The sequence below is a fragment of the Suillus discolor genome (assembly GCF_016758755.1).
Source record: "Suillus discolor strain FC423 chromosome Unknown F5147scaffold_332, whole genome shotgun sequence".
In the NCBI taxonomy this organism is placed as follows: domain Eukaryota; kingdom Fungi; phylum Basidiomycota; class Agaricomycetes; order Boletales; family Suillaceae; genus Suillus; species Suillus discolor.
Window position 1 is genome coordinate 1 of NW_024541579.1, and position 20,026 is coordinate 20,026.

The window sequence follows — 20,026 nt, forward strand, 5'->3', positions numbered from 1 at the left end:
CTCCTTCCACTTTTTACATCCCACAGTGCCCACTTTCCTTTGTGGTTTCTTCCAAGCAAGGCCATGCCTTCATGTGCAAACAGTATGGGATATGACGGTTCTCCAGGAGATCCAGAAATGGCTTGAGGTATAGGTGCATTTGAACCGATATGGTATATGTTGTATCCACGCCTGGAACTCGATGTTGCAATGAAGTGCTCATTAGGCGAGAGGGATGCATAATCACTGGATGCTAACGTCAATAACCAAATGCGTAGTTCGATGAAAAGTTACATTGCCCCAGGAAAACTCATCACCCAATTATAGTGCCCTTCCATGATATTCCAGCAGCTACGAATATGTTAGTGAAGCCGATGATCAGTAATGTTGTAATGAAGAGATAAAGCAGTATGCACACTATCCCGTGGTGTCGGTATGAAACAATGACTGTAGTTGAACCGGTATTGTAGAGCCAATGCAGCGATGTGACAATGACTTCTTGTCCCCTTGGAAATCCGTCCTCTGGTGGATTGGAAGAGTACTTCCAAGTTCCCATCTGTCTTTGGAATCAAAACAAAGCTGTGAGCTATATAGCAAGCTGCTGAACATTGATATTGAAACTGACTGGCAGGTTTGTCTCTTATCCAAATTCTGACTTCTGTCTTACTGCCGGTAGCAAGGTACAGGTCATGTTTATGGGCTGTCATCAGAGTGACTGAAGACTTGTGAGCCAGCACTCCTTCTCCTTCCAGTTGCTTCGAACCAGTGTGTATTGATAATAATGAAATTTAATTGGTATAATATTGTACGCACCTGCAAGTCATCATTAGCTGTTAGGGATATGAGAAATCCATCTTCGAAGCCACAATGCAGCGCATTGTCTTGCCCAGTCCAAGAAAGTGCATGACATGGTGCATTTCCCTGGCAGAAGTGCAGTGCAACACCAGTTGTAGAGTTCCAGATAATCACACGCTTGTCCGTACTAGTGCTTGCCAAAAGACGACCAGATGAATTCAACATGAGACACTTGATGTCGCCCTTGTGGGTAACAGTAAAACTTTTGCGATACTTGAGAACCATATGGCCGGAGTGTATGTGATCAACTGATTTTGGAAATCAGGAGACAAAGGGCATCCGAGTCTGAATTTTGTCCGAGTCGCATCATGCAATTAATATTAAGACACAACTTTTTCGACTCAAATGTACATGAGTATAACCTTACGTCAAGTGACCATAAAGCCTATCCCTGTCTCTAGCTTTGATAAGTATTTTGTGTTGCGACTCCATTGGGGCCTTCAGAAAATAGCTAGCAATGAAGGTTTGGTGGCTCGAGCTAATGACCACAGAAAACAAAAGAGGTCGATAAATATATGCCAGGACAAGAATGCACATGCAGATCGCAGCTGTCGCCATGCACCAGGGAGTATTAAATGTTGATGTGCTTTGATGGTGCCAGTACCTAATGTATTCTTTGTCTGAATCCTGGCAGACGAAGTGTCCAGGTATAAGTCGCATTTCGTCTTTGTCATGAGAAACATGTGCAGATGGTGCTGCAAGCCAAGCTGATGTGTAAGTTTCGGGAACTCCAACCTGTGATAGTGAAATTAACATCCAGTAATCAGTTTGAGTTGTTTCCGCTTACTGGAGTGTCTTGACCAAGCACTTCATAATCAGGCTGAGGGTCGATGATGCATCCAGAGTCCTGCTTAATCTGTGAATCCGGGTGCAAAATGTGCGAGTCAGACATTGAAGCAGAAACATCCATAAATCGAGTCAAGATTTCAGGGATATCGTCATTGCTGGAACCAGATTGTATGTCTCACAATTCATCCAGCAAGGAGCGCTCAGGGCACATGTTGTGAAGTGTCCGATCTTCATCCTAGCCATCCAACCCTCGATTAGTGCGATGACTGGCTTCCATCTGCACCTACCATGACAAGATAGAGAGTCAATGGCTCCTCAATAACTGTTAGGCTCGAGTCATCATATAGTGATGACGTGTCCTGATACTGTCTCCATGTCAAAGAGAGGGCCAACTGAGCTCATTCATCAGCTTGAGGATGCCTTTCAAATGTATGTCTCTGTCTCACCTTCTTGTTTTGAAGTTTGCGAAGAGGCGGTGGCCATTGTGTGATCCACCGATCGCGAAGCCTCCAGAGTGACCAATCGATGTTCCATGTTTGCCTGCTTTGTATCGACTTCAACAAGGTGGCTCACAAGTTCGTCTAGGCGGTCACAGGTGAAATTACACAGCACACATCGACTCGATTCGCTTACCTATGCCGTCTTGCATTCTATCACCATGTACATGTCGTTTGGAGTTCCTGATAGAATTTTTCAAGCCCTCTATCTCACTGTCGAAGTGCGTTTCTACAAATGACAGGTGAGTACTAGTGGAGTCCTGATTTTGCATGAGCCACCATAATTCAAGAATTCAAGATAGATGACTATGTTACCTCATCTCGACGGACCTGTTCCAATGCCCTCTCCACCTGATCGACATGACTGTCTACAGTTTCTATCAGCTGTTTTGTTTTCGTAACATCCTCGGTCAGATCATCGATGGACGAAAATATAGCATTTGAAAGAGGAATAGGCATGGAAGGTGCGGTTGAAATATGTGCCAATGCTATGGGCAAATAATATAACAGTGACCTTAAGTTTGCTACAGCAGGACTGCCTTATTACTTCAAACACCCTTTATTTACGATTGCCCATTGTGTATCTCACCCTTGAGGATACTTTAAAGTTGCCCTTAGTTTACGGCTATTTCATGATTTACGTTTTGCAAAGGTGGCGGGTGTGTGGCTCAGCAACACCATGGAGCCACTGATATGTACTGCAGCATTTCCTTATTGTGACAGTAAGCACAATGTTCATATCCAAGGCTTGCTGACTGAATTGTCTGAGGGTTTTGATGCAAAGTCGTAAGTCTTTAGGGATAACACAGAAACGGAGTCGCAGATAAGTTTAAAAGGTTGGAAGGCGATCTTCGCCGGTGCTATGGAGCCGCGGTTGTCGACGTACCCCAGAGGCAGTGGCTTTGACGGAGCGTCCCTTGAAGCGATAACGTGCTGGTAGAATTGACCGACTGAGATATGAAGAGAGCTGGGGACTTATAGATGCTCGCTATCATCTTGAAAATGTTACCCCACCCGACGAGTATTAGTATGAACTAACTGAATGGGACCGACAAACTTACCTTGCTGAACAGTTTGTGGCGGTTCATAAGTACACTTCCAATTAATTCCCAGGTGAAGGTCTTATGTAGGTAGCCGAACTTGAAGGAATTCGGTGTCTCTGAATTTGCAAGGAGACAAAGACATATAGCTTCGGAGTGTCGTCGCTCTCCTTGTTGACCATGTTTTCAAATATAAACATGACCAGTTGGCGCAGGGTGGCTGCACTGCTTCAAATCAGGGTTAAGAGCTTCGAGGTTACAGTTCAAGAAGCCCTCAGCGGAGTAGAATAGGTAAGGGGACATAGGTAATACTGAAATGAAAAACACTTGCATTTGCGTGCTGCAGAAATAATACATGTGTATATTGGCTTCGGTCACATCAAGTGCAAAAATGTGGGACGCAAATCAGTCCAACTCCAACACCATCCCGCGTTGTACACTTCCCCAACCTGATGCAAAGTCAGCGAATGAGTATGCTGAGTTCACAGAAACACTTGCCTACAAGCTGCCAATGCTTCTCAATACGTCTCGAAAGTGCGACCTTCTCTGCAACCTCCGTACATGCGGGCGAAGTCAACTGGATCTTCGCGAGATCCCCTTTTACACCCAACACCCGTCCACCAGTCGACATCGACCCGATGTTAATCAATAGAAGCTCGTTCTTGGCAAGTTTCGAGACTTTTGTTTGTTTCTTGTCTTCTGTACGAACTCCCAGCCAACGGTGGAGAAGAAACAAACTGGTTTCAAGCTCTAGATTCTCTTTAGAACACGACGGCATATCAAAAACGAGGATGCTCACCGGTGTAGACCTTTGGCAGCTTCCCAACCACTCCCAGCACTTGACCAACGAGACAATCCGCTCTACACAATCCAGGATCGATCTTGGTCCCGACACCGATCAGCCCTCCTGGGACTGCAAACTGCAAGTGATTGTTCTCCGCATGCAGAGAAACGATCCTGCTGAAAATCGGCTTGCAGTGGTTCTGGCCCTGTGTGTCCTTCGTCACAATTCCCGGACAAATCTTGACTTCTTGTCCCAGCCGTAGGATGCCTGTGAGGATAGAACCACTGGCAACGCCGCCTTTGAGTTCATCAACCTCGGCACCAGGCTTGTTGACGTCAAAGGAACGGATGATGATGAGACAGGGATCAGAAGTAAAGTCCCAGACTGGGATAGGTGTGCGCTTTACGATGTATTCGTTCACAGCGTCGATGTTGTATTTCAATTGCGCAGATATAGGAATGATAGGTGACGACTCGGCCACCGTACCTGTTAAGAGAATTAGTACAATATTGAATGGTCCATGCTACCAGGGACGCACCCTTGACGAATGCAGTGATTGATTTTTGGTGCTCAAGATCCTGGGCTTCCCTGATCAAATCGACCTTGTTCTGCAAAATAATGATATTTTCCAGCTTCATGATCTCAACTGCGGCCAAGTGCTCCGATGTCTGCGGCTGAGGACGTGTTTTGTTTCCTGCAATCAGAAGAAGAGTGGCGTCCATGACTGCGGCACCGTTGAGCATGGTAGCCAATCAGAATGTCGTGACCGGGACAGTCCATGAAGGAAATATAGTGAATGAGGACCACATCCTGGCCGTTCGCAGGGAGAATTGTCTTACTTGTCTGAGCAATACGATCAATAGCAGCCTGGTGAGGACATGCTTCGTTCTCGCATTTGTGGATCTATGATGGTAGTTCTCAAGATCAAAGATGGAACAGACTCAGATGCGAATCAGAAGGAATGTACTTTTTCATTTGCATAACCCAGCTTGATCGTGATGTTACGAACCAGCTCCTTTTTGAATCGTACAGTCAGGCCTTCACCACCGTCGATTTTCTGTGTGCGACATGACCAATTAATAGCTAGATCATATATACTCGCAGAAGTCTGCGCACTCAAGTTAATTGTAGCCTAGAAGGATCGTGGTCAATGAATTGCTTCAGATAAAGGAAAGTTGGTTGCGCACCAGTTTTGATATTACTTCAGGTGAAAGTGGCATCAGCTTCGTGATATCGGGGTCAGGAAGGAGAGTGCAGAACTCCTCCTTCGCAAGTTTGATCTTGTAGAACATTGCATCCTCCAAAGCATCCGCTTGGACACCCAAGAATTCGGCAACAATGCCAAGGACATCTGTGTTACGCGTGACAGCAGCATTAACATCACGACCACGGTCAACGGTGAACTCAAGGTTGCCAAGGTGGAGAATAGCAGCAAGAAGTTGGCAAGTCTGAATGATGTGTCGCTTGGACAAGAACGTATGCGGAGGACACTGGAGAGCACCAGAAGAGTGGAAGGAGGGATGAGACAGGAAAGATGCAGGGTAGGATGCAGTGTAGGGCGCGAGTGGTGGTAGTAGGGCACAAGTGATGGTAGTAGCACACTGTAAAGTAGTAAATGAGAAAACAAACATGCGCACCTGGAAAAAGCAGTGAATGGCTGAGCTAGGACATTGTATATTGAACTGGGACATTGGACATCACACTCAGACATTGACCTGAGACATTGGATATTGGATTTGGACATTGGACATTGCACTCGGACATTGACCTGGGATATTAGATATTGAAATTGGACATTGGACTCAGACATTGGAAATTGTACTTTGACATCAATCTTGGATATTGGACATTGGATTTGGACATTGGACATTGAATTTGGACATTAGATTGTGATGTGGAACATTGAACTAGGACACTGGACATTGAGCTTAGACATTGAAAATTGAATTTGGACATTAAAAATTGCACTTGGACATTAGATGGTGATGTGGAACATTGAAATAGGACATTGAACGTTGCACTCGGACATTGGATTTGAACGTTAGACATTGCACTCAGATATTGGACATTGAACTAGGACATTGAACATGGACATTGAACTTTGGATTTGGACATTAGACATTGAATTTGGACATTAGATTTTGAAGTGGTACATTGAACTAGCACATTAAACATTGAACATTGGATTTGGACATTAGACATTGGACTTGGACATTGGACTTGAACATTGGACATTGGACATTGGACATTGAAGTCGGACATTGAACATTGCACTAGGACATGGCACATTGCACTTGACATGGCACATTGGATTTGGACATTGGACATGGACATTGGACATTGAACTCAGAAATTGGACATTGCACTTGGACATTGATATGGGACACTGGACATTGAACATTGCACTCAGACATTGAACAATGGATTTGGACTTTGGACATTGCACTTGAACATTGATGTGGTACACTGAACATTGAACTTGGACATTGGACATTGAACTCAGACATTGAACATTGCACTCGGACATTGGACATTGAACTTGGACATTGGACATTGGACTTGGACATTGATGTGGGACACTGGACATTGAACTCGAACATTGAACATTGCACTCAGATAGTGATGGGAGACATTGGACATTGAACTTGGACATTGAACATTGCACTCAGACATTGACATGGGACACTGGACATTGAACTCGGACATTGAAAATTGCACTCGGACATTGAATTTGGACATTGGACATTGGAATATCGGACATTGGACTTGGACATTGGACATTGGAATATCGAACATTGGACTTGGTCATTGGACCTTGCACTTGGACATTAATGTGGGACACTAGACATTGAACATTGCACTTGGACATTGATGTGAGACACTGGATATTGAACTTGGACATTGAACATTGAACCCTGACATTGAACATTGGATTTGGACATTGAACTCAGACATTGGACATTGGATTCAGACATTGGAGATTGCACTTGGACATTGAACTTTGCACTCAGACATTTGACATGGGACACTGGATATTGATTTTGGACATTGAGCATCGCAAATTGATCCAAGACATTGGATATTGGATTCTGACATTGGACATCGCACTTGGACATTGATGTGGGACATTGGACATTGAACTCAGACATTGAACATTGAACTTGGACATTGGACATTGGATTTGGACATTGAAAATTGATCTCAGACATAAAACATTGAACTTGGACATTGGACGTTGGACTTGGACATTGATGTGGGACACTGGACATTGAACTTGAACATTGAACATTGCACTCAGACATTGATGGGAGACATTGGACATTGAACTCGGACATTGAACATTGAATCAGGACATTGGACATTGAATTTGGACATTGAACTTGTGCATTGGACATTGAACATTGGACTTGGAGATTGACGTGGGACACTGGACATTGAACTCGAACATTGAACATTGCACTCAGACATTGGACATTAAACTTGGACATTAACACGGGACATTCATCAGGGAATTGACCGCACAAAAATAATGTTTTATATTGCATTGTCTAGTCTAAATTTAGTGAAATATGTATCATTATGATAGATCAGTAGACAAAGTTTTATATACCCGGAGTTACTTCGATGACAGGTGCCACACCTATCTTTCTTATATGGGAGGGAGATCTCATGAAGTCTCTCAGCTTGTTGACTGTATGTCATCTTTATCACTCGCAAATTGAATGATGAAAACTGCCAAACTGTCAATCACACCAATTGTTGGCAAGACTTGGTCACCGATGACAAGGTGTAATAAACATGCTAAGTTTGATGATCAGCTTGCATCTTGGTCTCAATTGATAATTGCTGGCAAGGCTTGGTTCTGAATTCTCAACCTGTCAAACATGCCACAAGGTTTCAAGGTGACCTTGCACTGCAAGGTAAGTTTCGTATGGTGCTACTTCCAATGTCTTCCTCATGGATGTAGGTTTGCAGCACTCTCATCATATTGCAGAGCTCACCATGACTGCCAAAGAGTCCATTACTGGCAAGGTAAGTTTTATATGGTGCTACTTCTAATGTCTCCCTCATAGCTGTAGTTTTACAGCGCCTTCTCACAGCATTGTAGGGTAGCCAGTTGTTATTAGATGGCAACATCTTGTTGGCAAAAGATCTCAGTGTTACAATATAAGCATAATAATAATATTTAGCCAATGTGTATATTACAAAATTTCACCATCAAATGGCCAGAAATGCACTACGAAGTACTATCATTTGAATCTTTGAGAGCTGCACGCTTTTGGCAAATCTTGGAGAGAGCACTATTAGCTTTGAGAGTTCGCTTAGCTGCGGTTGAAGTAGGAAATATCTGACTAAACCAATCTATAAGACCATACACACTTGTCAGAAAATTATCACCTTACCGATTCCACCATACCAGGAAATCTGTGACTTCACCTCTTTCATCTGGATCTTCAAAAAGGTCAAGAATAGAGTGATAGAAAGTCTCTGAATCAGTTACTGTATCTGTGCAAGAAAATACCGATGATGAACTGAGTGCGAATTGAACCTGTATCAATCATCAGCTGCAAAAAGGCGATAATCAAGAGTGTTTTAATGACCTGCATTGCGATATATGCGACAGAAGGAGCAGTGACAGAAGTCATACCATGAAGGCGAGAATTGCCAGCACGTGTAGCCTTGGGCTCTCTTTCCACTGAGCTTGGTGATGTAAATACATGCCTGTATGCCTTGTAGGAGTATATACATCAAGCAGTCACGCAATTCACAAAGACACCGAGCGAACTCACATTGATAAGAAGGCCATTCCAAGGATCATCTGGATCATAGGCCTCATTGGTGTACAAAAAACGAGGCCATTGGTCTCCGCTGACAGCAATTTCACCGCTTTGCAACTTTTGTTTGATCCTGGTGAACATTCAAGTGTGTCAGTGATTGATGTGCGAATAAAAATAAAGCAGCCTACTCTGTGTCATTCCAGTCCAATTCAGCAGGACAGAGTAATCAGCCAGTGAGTGGGTGGTTGAAGCCATGACTGATCTTGGAATTCCTTGGCAAAGGAGGCAGAACTACTTCTCCCACAGGTACTATCCAATCGATCACCACAGGCTTCAATGACTTTGTATCTTCACCTCGAGCAGCAGATGCCCCCTTACCGATCTGGTAGCTAAGTATTAAGGGTATTTAATGGAAATGAGTGACTCACTAGTTCTCCGACATGAAGGACTTCTTCCTCTGAGCCTTCTCGCAGTCGCTCTAGAAGCCCAGGGTATGAGTCCAAGAGCTTTTCAAATACAAAATGCTCTCGCCGCTCTCTAATAATTATGTTAGATTGTTGTGAATAGAAATTAACACGGTATTGACTCAGCAGGAAAATCTTCAATGGACGCTTCCTCCAGTTGTTCCAGTTGTAATATACCGTTAGTTAGAAGGGAAGGGTAGTTGCAGAGAGCAAAAACTGTGCGGCCAAAATGTCTCCCATGCAAAAGTAAGGGATCAGATTTCAATCTAAAATGCAGGGTCAGGCCAGGGAATTTCAAGCAATTTAAAACTCATGCTCTCTTACGAGGTCCAAGCTGAAGAGCTGATGAACCTCTCTTCCGAGATTCATTCGAAGATACATTATCATCTTCCATATCGTCGACTCACAAGTATACCAACTCAAACCACACGGACTCATTTACTTATACATGACAAGCAGAGGCACAGCCTCACCCTAATAACAAGATATCCTGTTGGCGCTATCTAAGTATGTCAGCACGCCAATGGGCATGCCATTCATATGCTGTAATCTGGCCACAGAGCCTTAAGTTGATGTTACACATCTGATGGCCCGAACAAATAAAGATGGGATGCGAAGGCCGAGTCTGTCGAGAGGTCAGCAGTTTTTTGCAGAGTATAAAGCATACATTTGTGTTGAACTGGAAATCGTCTTGTAGGTTTTCTCGCAATGCAACAATCATTAGCATTAAAAGGCTGCTGTGGAACATTGAACTTGTGGTGAGTTCATCTGAGTCGATATCTTTTTCAAATGCACTTAACACTCTCTTTCGAAGGGTCGAGATCAATATGAATACGGACAATTCCCAGAGAGGTGAGGGATCAGAGGTATCTACGTGCATCATGTCTGTCCAAAGTCCTTCGAAGCACACTTTACATTGACCAGTCTCCAAGCACGTCTGGAGATAGTAGAGAAGAACTGCAGTCATTATTTTGATTTATACAAAAAATACAGATTGAGATGGCTAGAGGAGAGCTACCGAGCAGAGATTCTCGAGAAGTATGCACCACCTAATGTAGACAGCTACAATCCAGCCCAGATGCGATGGGATGCGCTGTAGGGATTCATTTCTGGCTGGGCTTGCAGAGACTGTTTTTACCTTAGTGTTATGTTTGCACTTTTGTAGCTTACATAATCAAGTTACCTTTTCACCAGTTCTACTATGAGTCTGAGTATTCAGCAAGTTTCTATCATATTTCCTCTTCTCTGAGCCTTGAGCCTGGTCCAGAAACCCATTAGGGTCGAATAGCAGCTAGGTTCTGCAAGACCCAACATTGTTCAGACTCACCATCTGAATTGTTGTACCTTCAGCGCCATCTCCACCGTATGTTCTAGGTATGATTTCAGAATAGTACAACATAATGGATCTGATGCAAAGCTCAACAGATGGAGGGGAAGAGATGCCATAGTGATTAACGAGACAAAGTATGAGCGTTCGACCTAGTACTACTACTACTTGTGCTGTAGCAATGACAAATGACTTGAAGGTGACAAGTGTGACATATCACATAATCATATGTGACAAAAACTTAGTGATTGCCTATTATACTTCTCTATAATACATTTCATAATTCTGCATATGTAATAGATACCCAGATGTAAGTATTAGACATATTGCCCCTGATCAATGATATAACGATCAAAGTAGATGGGTTCTGATGTGTTCAGTGCAAATGGAACAATGGGAATGATGCCAGAGAGAATCATTGTAGGGACCTTGCAATATCAATAGATGCTCAGTTGATGGCATGTGATAGAGTCAGGCTGAATTTTTTTGGGCAAGGGTATGTAACCAATGTACTGTAGACCCTTAACTAAACTCATTGGGTAGTCTAATACCACCCCCGCTCCCGCTGTCACTCCTGCCATCACTCCCACCATCACTTCCACTGTTACTCCAGTCATCACCCCTGCTGTCACCCACGCTGTTCCTCCCACTCCCACTACTGGTGCTAGCATTGGCGCTAGACAGAAATCAAAGGTGCTGTTGAGAAGGGCGACTCATGGACTGATGGGTGCTATGAGAGCGGTTGTGCATACAGCTTTGCACGCAGTAACGAAGATCATAGCAGCATTTAGATGGGTACGTTACCCTTGTTTAAAAGTCTCCTTGAATTTGATTAGATATATATAGGCATGAATGATTCTGTTAGATGATTGCACCAGTTTGAGTTTACACGGACTTACTTTCTCGATATCTTGTCTCATCTCACATTGCCATCTTCCATGTCAATTCTACTACACACCATCATATACAGTAGCATGTCATGAAGTGGCACCACATACCTATCCCCTACATAGTAACACTGGCTGTAGTGTGAATCGCTAAAGAAAGAAACGTCAAGGATCGTGAAAAAGATGTTCGAGATGAAATGAGCGCAAGACGTAGAATGTTGCGACATCCAACTGTCTAGTACTGCTGCATGGTCCTTGTCTTGTAGTACTCCCCCTGCCCATACTCATACCCATGCTGTACCTGCTCACCCTCCTGGGGAAGAATCATTAGGGGATGCAAACAGGTTGCTGAAGAGACTCTCTTCCTCCTGCCAAAGCATCATTGGCGGATGCAGGGAATTAAAAAAATTAGCACGCGGTGGGTGAACAGAAAAAAAGGTCTACCAGGAAGAAAATTTAAGTGATAACACGGGCAAGAGACTTGAAGTACAAATACTAAGATAAGATCTTATAGCGAAAAAATAATAATTACAGATTCATGTCAAAGCGTCAATTGAATGTCTTGCGTTAGATTTGCATTGAAGCAATAAGAGTCGTATTACACTGAGTACTGTTAGAGCTTCAAGTGCTGTATAGAGACTCGCATCAAAGTGTTGCACTACATAGTTGCATAACCAACATGAACGGCCTAAATGATGGCTGTGATTGAAAACGCATTCAAAAAATGAGGGTATCCTAGTACTCACTCAATCAGTGAAAGTGATTGTTGACGGCCCATCCATTATGCCCTTCCTTCCACTTATCAAAGCCTTTGTCAGTATGCAAGACAAAAGATGCCCTCTTGCCCTCATAGTGTAGGTTAAAATGAGTGGTGTCATTGGAGGGAAAGATGATGAAGTCGCCACATCGTAGCTCTAACACCAACCCCTGCTCAAACTGCACTAAAGCCCCACCCTTGAACTCGCCGATGGGCAAGACAAGGCACATGTCCTTATCAAACCTATCATGGTGACCCTCGGTGGTGACATTGAGGTTAATGACCAGAGATAGAAATGGAGCCACTGGTGAGCATTCTCCACCTGGGAGGTTTTGACTGAGTTTGACAATGACTTCATACTCTTCTGGTAAGTACGTCTTCATCTGAAATTCAAGTCATTGTCAAGGTAAACACATCCCATCAAGAGTGCTCACCACATGCTCCAACCATTCAAAAAGTTCACTGAATGCAGCCTGAACATTGTTATAGACTTCTTGATGCTCTAAAACGTCTTTCGAAGCATAGGGCAAACACTGAGTATGATTGGTGCGGCTAACATCAACTCTAGCCATCTCATGTGGGTGAATATGTGTGGGTGCACCAGCTCCCTATCAAATATATCATTCTCATACCATACTTTCAAAGATAGAGGTAAAGGGGCTCACCATAGTTGAGTATTGATTCCAAAGAGAAAAGTGTAGACACTGGAAGGGATGGCTAAGGGTTTGCTCCGCCAGCCTCTCTGAGACTTCTGGCACATCACGAGAATCTTGATCGTCAAAGTAGTCTTGCTTGTGACGCATTTGCAAGACTTCCTTTCCATCGAAGCATGCGAGCAAGCTGCTGGTGAGGCTACGACGAATGGCTTCAGGTAGTGATGAACAGACAAAGGCCATGAGGCTGCCATCGGAATTGCGTAGATTAAGTCCACCACTAAAATGACGAGTTGCTATTTTTTTATTCTGCGAAGGAAGCTCCACTCACCCTTGCAGAATACTCATTGGTATGCGCAAGTACCTGTTATCAGTTCTGCAGCCATTGATATACAGTTTATCCAACTTGACTTGCATGTCAGAAAGTGCCATTGCAAAAGTTCCAGCGCACTCACCTTGGTATGCAAGTCATCGATGTCCTGGACAACTTCTCCTGCCTCTGCTTTCACCCGCTCGCCTTCAGTCCACATGACGTTCTCCAGCCTGTTGTTCTTTGCAGGGAAATGAACATTGGATGGGTGTTTCCGGTCATATGAGGTTTTAATGACAGTGACGTCAATAGCAGTTATCGCACCACGACTGCATTCATTTGTCAAATGAAGTATAGAAGGTAAGTGGCTGGATATGCCCTTCCTATCAATGACAAGCCGCTGTTCAGTCACAGCTAGGGTGCAAATGGCCCAAGTTCCTGTTTCCCTAGCAGGAAGAGAAAAATGACTGGAAAGGGCAAGGTAAGCATTATGCATTACAATCGCCTAGGTATTATAGAACCCACTGTTGTTTGAATCCGTCAAACACCTTATCAGTGAGTGACAGATCTGTACAGTCTAGTACATCGCCAACCCCAATGCTTATTAGAAACGACGAGCAAAATATGTTTTGCAGACAGATAGGCATGTGATGTCTGATCCAAGCAATGGTAGGAATGATATTATTGGCGATTAACTGCGGCATCTCTTGTGAAGATGTGATTAGTGTGTGAATGGAGTGCCAGAAGGCAACTCACGACTGGACTCAGGTTTGCCTGTAAGTTTAAACAATTGCAATTAGTGCATAAAGAAAGCGCACAAAAAGATAACCCACCATTGGTGGTCCCTGGCTGCCTCAGCATCTTAGCCACTTGGCAAAGGACTGGTAATGAAGCTGTTGGACCTAATAGATGTGGCTTGTTTCTGCCACTTTGGAGGTGCGTGAAGGCGTTGCCCATTACAAGGGCAGTCCGCCCGAAATAATACCACTTTTGGATTGATGGCAGCTCCAATGGGGGCATAAGGATGTCGATGGAGTTGTCGAATTTTCCTAGATGTTACTCGTCGTTGGTTGCCATCAAGCATATCTTGTTTAGCATGGAGGGTATCATCTGTATGGTTGTCATCAGCATAGTTGTTGTCTGAATAACAACCCGTCTCATCATCACAGATCAAATCATCAACGGGTTCAGAATATTGGGAATCGCTCATCTCCTCATCGAAGCTGAGGCTCTTGTGAAAGATGCTGCCTGGGGAGGACATTGTATTGTTGTGGTTGGCGGTATAATATGGGACCTTGTAATAGGCAGGGTAGGAGTAGGATGGACAGTCTTCATCTTCAGAGGATGAGCCGACTTCACTGTCAGAAGAAGAGTGGACTAGGCAGTCACCCCGGCTGAGTTGATTAACAAGGTCATTCAATACGGAGCACATGGGCAATGGGCAATATCTTACCTGTCTCCAATTAAAGGTGATCCAGAAGAGATTAAGAATGGTGGTAGAGACAGCAAATACCGCACTCTATTAAGCAAAGGCAGCATCTCAATGTTTTTGTCTACCCGCCCTACTAGAGCATGCTCAATGAACATAAGTTCAGCCACTGTCACATCCAGATTGAGCTTGTCTGTCGACAATGAAAATTGCCCTTGTGATACACCATTTAGAAAAGCTGCACATGTTGGCTGGGTCATTGAGAGTGGTGAAATCTAAGAACTAAATTGCGATTGAGTTGAATTAACCTAGACTCGGAGCATTGTGGAGTAGGGTTAGGGTTAGTGTTAGTCCATATATGGTGACCCTGTCTTGCATCTACACCTCCACTTCTCAACATTTATGATTATGATAATGACATTGTCGCTAAGTTGCTGGGTCAAGATGGTGAGAAAGATCATTTGTCATGCTCAAGCTGCTCCTGTAAAATAGAATACATGTACTATAAAATTTGAAAGTGTGCGAAAGGTGACTCAAAGGTAAAAAAAGGTCCAGCAAAATCCGGATCAAGTTGCGAGACCTGCTTAGACATCATCAACATGGATGTAGGGTACCACCCCTGCCCAAAAACTGCACCATGCCAAAGGAACTAAGATGCCTGATACCAAAATGAGGCAGCAAGCGCATGTAATAAGGGCAACTGTGGAATGTTTAGTGTCTATGAAGACGCTTGCAAGGAATCCAATGCTGGACCATATGACACTTTAGTAGGTCTTATGAGTAATTACGAGTAAAAATGAATATATTTGCTTGCCTCATAATACCAAAAAATCTTGGTGCACTGAACACACCAAGGACGACTGCCATTCCCTGATCCAGGTAATATGCCTGGTCAGTTGGTAATGTCAGACTTTAGCTGCAGAAACCAGAATAAAACACACCACAAATCTCAGGGATTTCATTTTCTCTCCGAAGTGTTGTGCAAACATGCCTGAAAATATGCAGCCAACACAGAAGATAATGGATCCCTTTAAGATAGACTCGGCAACCATCCCTGTACCTACACCTTGAACAGCAAGGAAACTGGCATCAACCGCCATGATAACTCCCACCTGTCAGGACACATTTATGCAATGAGTTCTCATTCCCAATCCTGAGATATCCACTCACCAGGGTAATTTGTGCTGTGTTCTGGGAGCTGAAATCATCGATAAAGGCCTTGATGTCCAGAGAATTGACTATGCCATCAACATAGATTTGGTTGAGGCGTTTACGGACTAATATGGGAAGGAAAAACATAGTGATTGACGCTATGAAGGGAAAGGGACCTCTCTTCCTAGGACTATGGCCTGTTGAATGGTTTCGAAGAAGGCGTGCTTCAGGTTGTCCGTAGTAGTTTAGGTATTGATGATGGCCTAAATCATTTGTCTAATTAGCAACTATCTGGTGAGATAAAGGTATACATATGTAGCATGTGATATAATCTACCTATTGCACATGATATGAGTATTTGATTTGTCTGAATTTACAAACTTTTACTCACCAAACAATGCGACACCTGGCTCCGTTATGATTCCATCAGAACTTGAAATATCATCTACCCTTTCATCATAAACATGTGTGCAAGGAAAAACAATAGTATTCACCAAGACTGGCCAGTCTATTGATAATTTTCTCCATCACGTCCTTGTTCGAGAATATAGTAGCCGATGTCGAATTGTCCAATGTCAATGCATCTGTCTGCCGCTTGGGTCATTCTATTCAGTATTATAACACAATAAAACCTGCCTGTGTGAAACCAATTAAGTTCAGCACATAGCTTTCTTACATGGCCATGATCCAGATTATAGTTTTGGGGGAAAAATTCTATGTGCTTCCTGTGTAGTTTTGTCAACCATTGCAGAAATCAACATTCCTTATGCCGACATCTAGAAAAACTCACCAGAACTGTGCCTCCAGTTCAAGTCCTGCAAAATGATATGGGTCTAAGGGTAATGAAAAGACAAAGGGGTAACATACTTTTGTGGTTCCATTGCCAGACAAAATGGCATTCTCGGAAGAGAAGAGTGCCATCCAAAGCTTCTAGCCAGCCAATTACCTCTGCTTCCAGTGCTACCAGGTAATATAGATAGACGTCTCCATCCACATTCATAGTTTGCATTGGCTCGGCAACGATGGTGTGCCCTCCAACCACTCTGCCTCGCATAGCTTTTATCCAAGCCTCGAAGTTCTCCAGCCGAACTGTTGGACAGTCCCTTATATTCAGTCCAGGTGTATGTATTCTATCTCACCATAAAGTGAGTGTGTTATCCACACGTAATGACTAGTGCTCACCCTTGTCTCATTGTAATAATAAATCGCCCCTGATGGGTGGATGAACCTTTCCCATTCCCCAAACACCTCCTGTCTGTTTACATCATAATAAGTTTAAACTGTCAAAGAAGGTGACTAACTGAGGAGAATGGAATTGCATTTCTTGCACCGTGAAGTCGGGGCCCATTGGTGGCGTCCTGTATGCAGTAGATTGAGCTGAAATCCCATGACATTAGATGCCCATACTGATGTGCTCACCTTATTGTCTTTTGGGAATACTGCCCCAGCTGTGTTGGCCAGGCAGGAGTACTACAGGTCAATGATATTGTGCTGCCAGTTGTCAGCTAGTTGCAATCTGGTGCATAATTCATTTCAACGTACCAACATTGAAATTATTTGATTCGTTGGAAAACAGAACAAAGACAGATTGGAATATGGATAGGTCTTAATAGTACATAAAGGTACTGAGATCTCTAGCTCTAGAGATAGTGTGGGCCTGTGACTAGAGCCACCGCCGGAATAACTCAATTGCTGACCTAATTGTAGCGGTGCACCAACTTCAATTTCCGCCAGCAACAAGAAAAATGCTCAATATGATCATCATTAATTCAAGTTGTAGAAGCAATGATAAGATACTGCACTGGTATATAATGATACATGATAAGATCAGTATCTACATTGGCTACAACATAGCATTTCTTGGTGGTGGCATATGAACGACGAAAATCATGTGGGAAAACTACTAGCCCATCTTATTCTATAACAATGGATCAGCATGCCACGATCAGCATGTGGGGAGTTGCAACATCTATACAATTTATTAGTATAGCAGAACAACTAAGATGCAATGGTGCACATAAGCTAACATTTAGCATCACATCCCTGTCACACCACACCTCCTTCAACCAAGATGAGATAGGAAGTGTCGGAAGGTAAATTCTCACAGTAAAAGTTGAGAATTGCAATGTGACTGGGTGCGACACCCGTAATATTTGGTGAGTGGGGATGCTGACAACAAGACAACAAGACAACGTACCCAAAGCTCTGCTAACCCAACCAATCCACCTGGGATTTCCTGGAATCATGGGAAATCGTGTGAATCGAAAGGCAACAAAGATCAAATTGTGATGTGTCTGTGATGTGTTTAAATGTCACATATGGAATGACATCAACAAGAATCAACAAACTCACAGTGCGATGAGGATTTGTTTCTCATTACATGCATGTTGGTTCTCCTAGTGCCCTAGGCAGTCTGGAATCTGGATGTATTTATATAAAACCAGGTTAATTTTTCATATTCAAATCAGAAAAGCACATACCAGACTCATCATGGAATGAGCTCAGTACTTGCTCGCTGTTGTCAGGCGCCTGACAACAATGAGCTCAACTCGGAATTTGCCAGCGTATTCCCACTGGCCAACTTCAATTTTTTGGCATATGGACCATGGTGCGCCATCACTCTCACACGGTGTGACATTGGATGTTGATCTGGAAAAATCACTTGATAAGGCTCCCACTGGTTGTGTTAAAGGCTTCCATCATCACGAAGGCAAGCCATCTCTCAGGTTCTTTAAACTTTGCTTTACCAATCCCCATTCATTGGAGGAGGAAAGGGCATTTGTAGAGTTGGATGCATTTAAGAATACACTCCACGCCACTCCACGCCACTGCAGGAGAAATTCCAGGTACAGCGATCTAGTAATTCGACTTAAGCATCCCCTAACCTGCCTTCCCCAGGATCGCCCATCTTCAAATCATGAAGCTGGTCAAGTGTGACACTTAGAGGTTCAGTTGCTCACCGATCAGTATGGCAATGCCATCTTTTCATTTGGATGTGATTGTTCCATTCAACATCACCACCAGACGACTATTGAGGAAGTCCTGGCCATCATTGCTAAGGAGGATGCCTTTGAGCAGATGAAATGTGCAGCAGTACAGTTGGCGAGGCTAGTCGGATATGTCAGCGCAGGAACAGTTGAATGTATGTATGCACATCGTTCTTATGGGCTCTCTCAAATTCGCTAATTTATTCCCTCCAGATCTTTACAGTCACGCAGATTCCTTGAGCCGAACCTTTATTTGTAAGTCGAGTATCTGATGTCTAAAATGGTTTCTGGTGTCAATTTACCTGCTGCCCGACTACAGGTAGCCATGGGTATCCCTCTCCACAGGATTTGTCATATCCACATTCTTTATAGTGTAAGCTCCTAATGCTTCATCCAAGATCGATCTTGACATGGTGAAGCCTAAGTTGAATTAGCTTCAGTGCAAACCACTTCCCAAGGGTCATGTTATTGCAGTTCGTATCACTGCCGAGAACCCTGACACTGGATTCAAACCTTCATCTGGATCTTTGCAAGGGCTCGACCTCTGTTCCAGTAAGAATGTGTGGGATTACTTCTCCGACGGCACTGCAGGTGGTTACACACGAAGGCACAGAGCAAGCCAAAACTAATGTAGGCTGTGCTTGAATGTGTCCAAGACAAGTGGTTTGCCTGTTTCGAATGCAGAAAGTTGACTTTACCAGGTGCTCAACGACCTTGCAGCTCTTGAATCCAAGTATGATCCTGTATCTTCTCTCGTTGTAATCACTTACCAAGGATCTTCAGGTCATCCACCCCCGTTTCTCTCAAGGCTCGCGAGGTTCTCATTCTCAGTCAAATGCCATCGTACGAAGAGTGTCTCATTCAAATGGAGGCTATTTTGAAGCATTGGTCTCTTCAAGTGTTTATAGCGAATATGGCACTGCTAACAGGTAAAACAATCAATTTAATGCAACTGTTTCTAAAACCTATTCAGGGCTCCATCTGCTGAAATTTTACGAGTTGAGCGATTCGTGTTATACCATCTACGACGTCCTTCCTGCATTCTTCTCACACTCCGACCCGATTGTCACCATGGGTGCGTTGTTAACCTACACAGTAATTTTGATCGGGATCATCCATCAGCTGCCTTCAAGGTTTATATCTGATGTGCTCACTGCACTTACTCACTTCTATCTATTGATTACAAGGAGGTTGACCGGTGATGTTTCAGATGATGGTGAATTGCCGAGCACTGCCACTTGAAGGTTCAACCTTGGTCAATCTCATTCGCCACCATTGACTCCAAGCGTCATTGCACCGTGAGTTTATCATACAGTGGCTTCTTCATTTGACTCACTC

General features: G+C 43.6%; 6 protein-coding genes across 6 annotated transcripts; 1 reads left to right on the plus strand and 5 right to left on the minus strand.

Annotated features, from left to right (window-relative positions):
* Positions 1 to 5: 5 nt before the first annotated feature.
* F5147DRAFT_533368 (WD40-repeat-containing domain protein) lies at positions 6 to 1,059 on the minus strand (the record flags this gene model as incomplete). Its single annotated transcript, XM_041430114.1, has 5 exons — positions 6 to 225; positions 274 to 330; positions 396 to 539; positions 601 to 734; positions 793 to 1,059. Coding segments are annotated over 5 exons (822 nt in total), but the record flags the coding sequence as incomplete, so codon positions are not given.
* Positions 1,060 to 3,563: 2,504 nt separating this feature from the next.
* Positions 3,564 to 5,164, minus strand: F5147DRAFT_803849 (uncharacterized protein; the record flags this gene model as incomplete). Its single annotated transcript, XM_041443329.1, has 8 exons — positions 3,564 to 3,609; positions 3,659 to 3,910; positions 3,960 to 4,430; positions 4,483 to 4,668; positions 4,712 to 4,847; positions 4,912 to 4,959; positions 4,989 to 5,027; positions 5,132 to 5,164. The coding sequence occupies 8 exons, from the start codon at positions 5,162 to 5,164 to the stop codon at positions 3,566 to 3,568; spliced, it is 1,209 nt and encodes a 402-aa protein (XP_041284300.1).
* A 3,017-nt stretch (positions 5,165 to 8,181) lies between these two features.
* On the minus strand, positions 8,182 to 11,433 carry F5147DRAFT_749012 (uncharacterized protein; the record flags this gene model as incomplete). Its single annotated transcript, XM_041440123.1, has 10 exons — positions 8,182 to 8,296; positions 8,348 to 8,493; positions 8,546 to 8,674; positions 8,735 to 8,839; positions 9,018 to 9,104; positions 9,151 to 9,259; positions 9,309 to 9,452; positions 11,046 to 11,189; positions 11,266 to 11,267; positions 11,413 to 11,433. 10 exons carry the CDS (start codon positions 11,431 to 11,433, stop codon positions 8,182 to 8,184), a joined length of 1,002 nt encoding a protein of 333 aa, XP_041284301.1.
* A 717-nt stretch (positions 11,434 to 12,150) lies between these two features.
* On the minus strand, positions 12,151 to 13,227 carry F5147DRAFT_590372 (uncharacterized protein; the record flags this gene model as incomplete). The annotated part of the gene is made up of 5 exons (XM_041432173.1): positions 12,151 to 12,540; positions 12,592 to 12,765; positions 12,823 to 12,861; positions 12,916 to 13,090; positions 13,142 to 13,227. 5 exons carry the CDS (start codon positions 13,225 to 13,227, stop codon positions 12,151 to 12,153), a joined length of 864 nt encoding a protein of 287 aa, XP_041284302.1.
* A 1,906-nt stretch (positions 13,228 to 15,133) lies between these two features.
* On the minus strand, positions 15,134 to 17,249 carry F5147DRAFT_660474 (uncharacterized protein; the record flags this gene model as incomplete). Its single annotated transcript, XM_041434673.1, has 10 exons — positions 15,134 to 15,207; positions 15,401 to 15,437; positions 15,491 to 15,661; positions 15,720 to 15,826; positions 16,093 to 16,146; positions 16,196 to 16,289; positions 16,884 to 16,956; positions 17,003 to 17,059; positions 17,121 to 17,149; positions 17,244 to 17,249. 10 exons carry the CDS (start codon positions 17,247 to 17,249, stop codon positions 15,134 to 15,136), a joined length of 702 nt encoding a protein of 233 aa, XP_041284303.1.
* Positions 17,250 to 18,638: 1,389 nt separating this feature from the next.
* Positions 18,639 to 19,317, plus strand: F5147DRAFT_590369 (uncharacterized protein; the record flags this gene model as incomplete). The annotated part of the gene is made up of 3 exons (XM_041432172.1): positions 18,639 to 18,843; positions 18,949 to 19,061; positions 19,147 to 19,317. Coding segments are annotated over 3 exons (489 nt in total), but the record flags the coding sequence as incomplete, so codon positions are not given.
* Between the last annotated feature and the right edge of the window lie 709 nt (positions 19,318 to 20,026).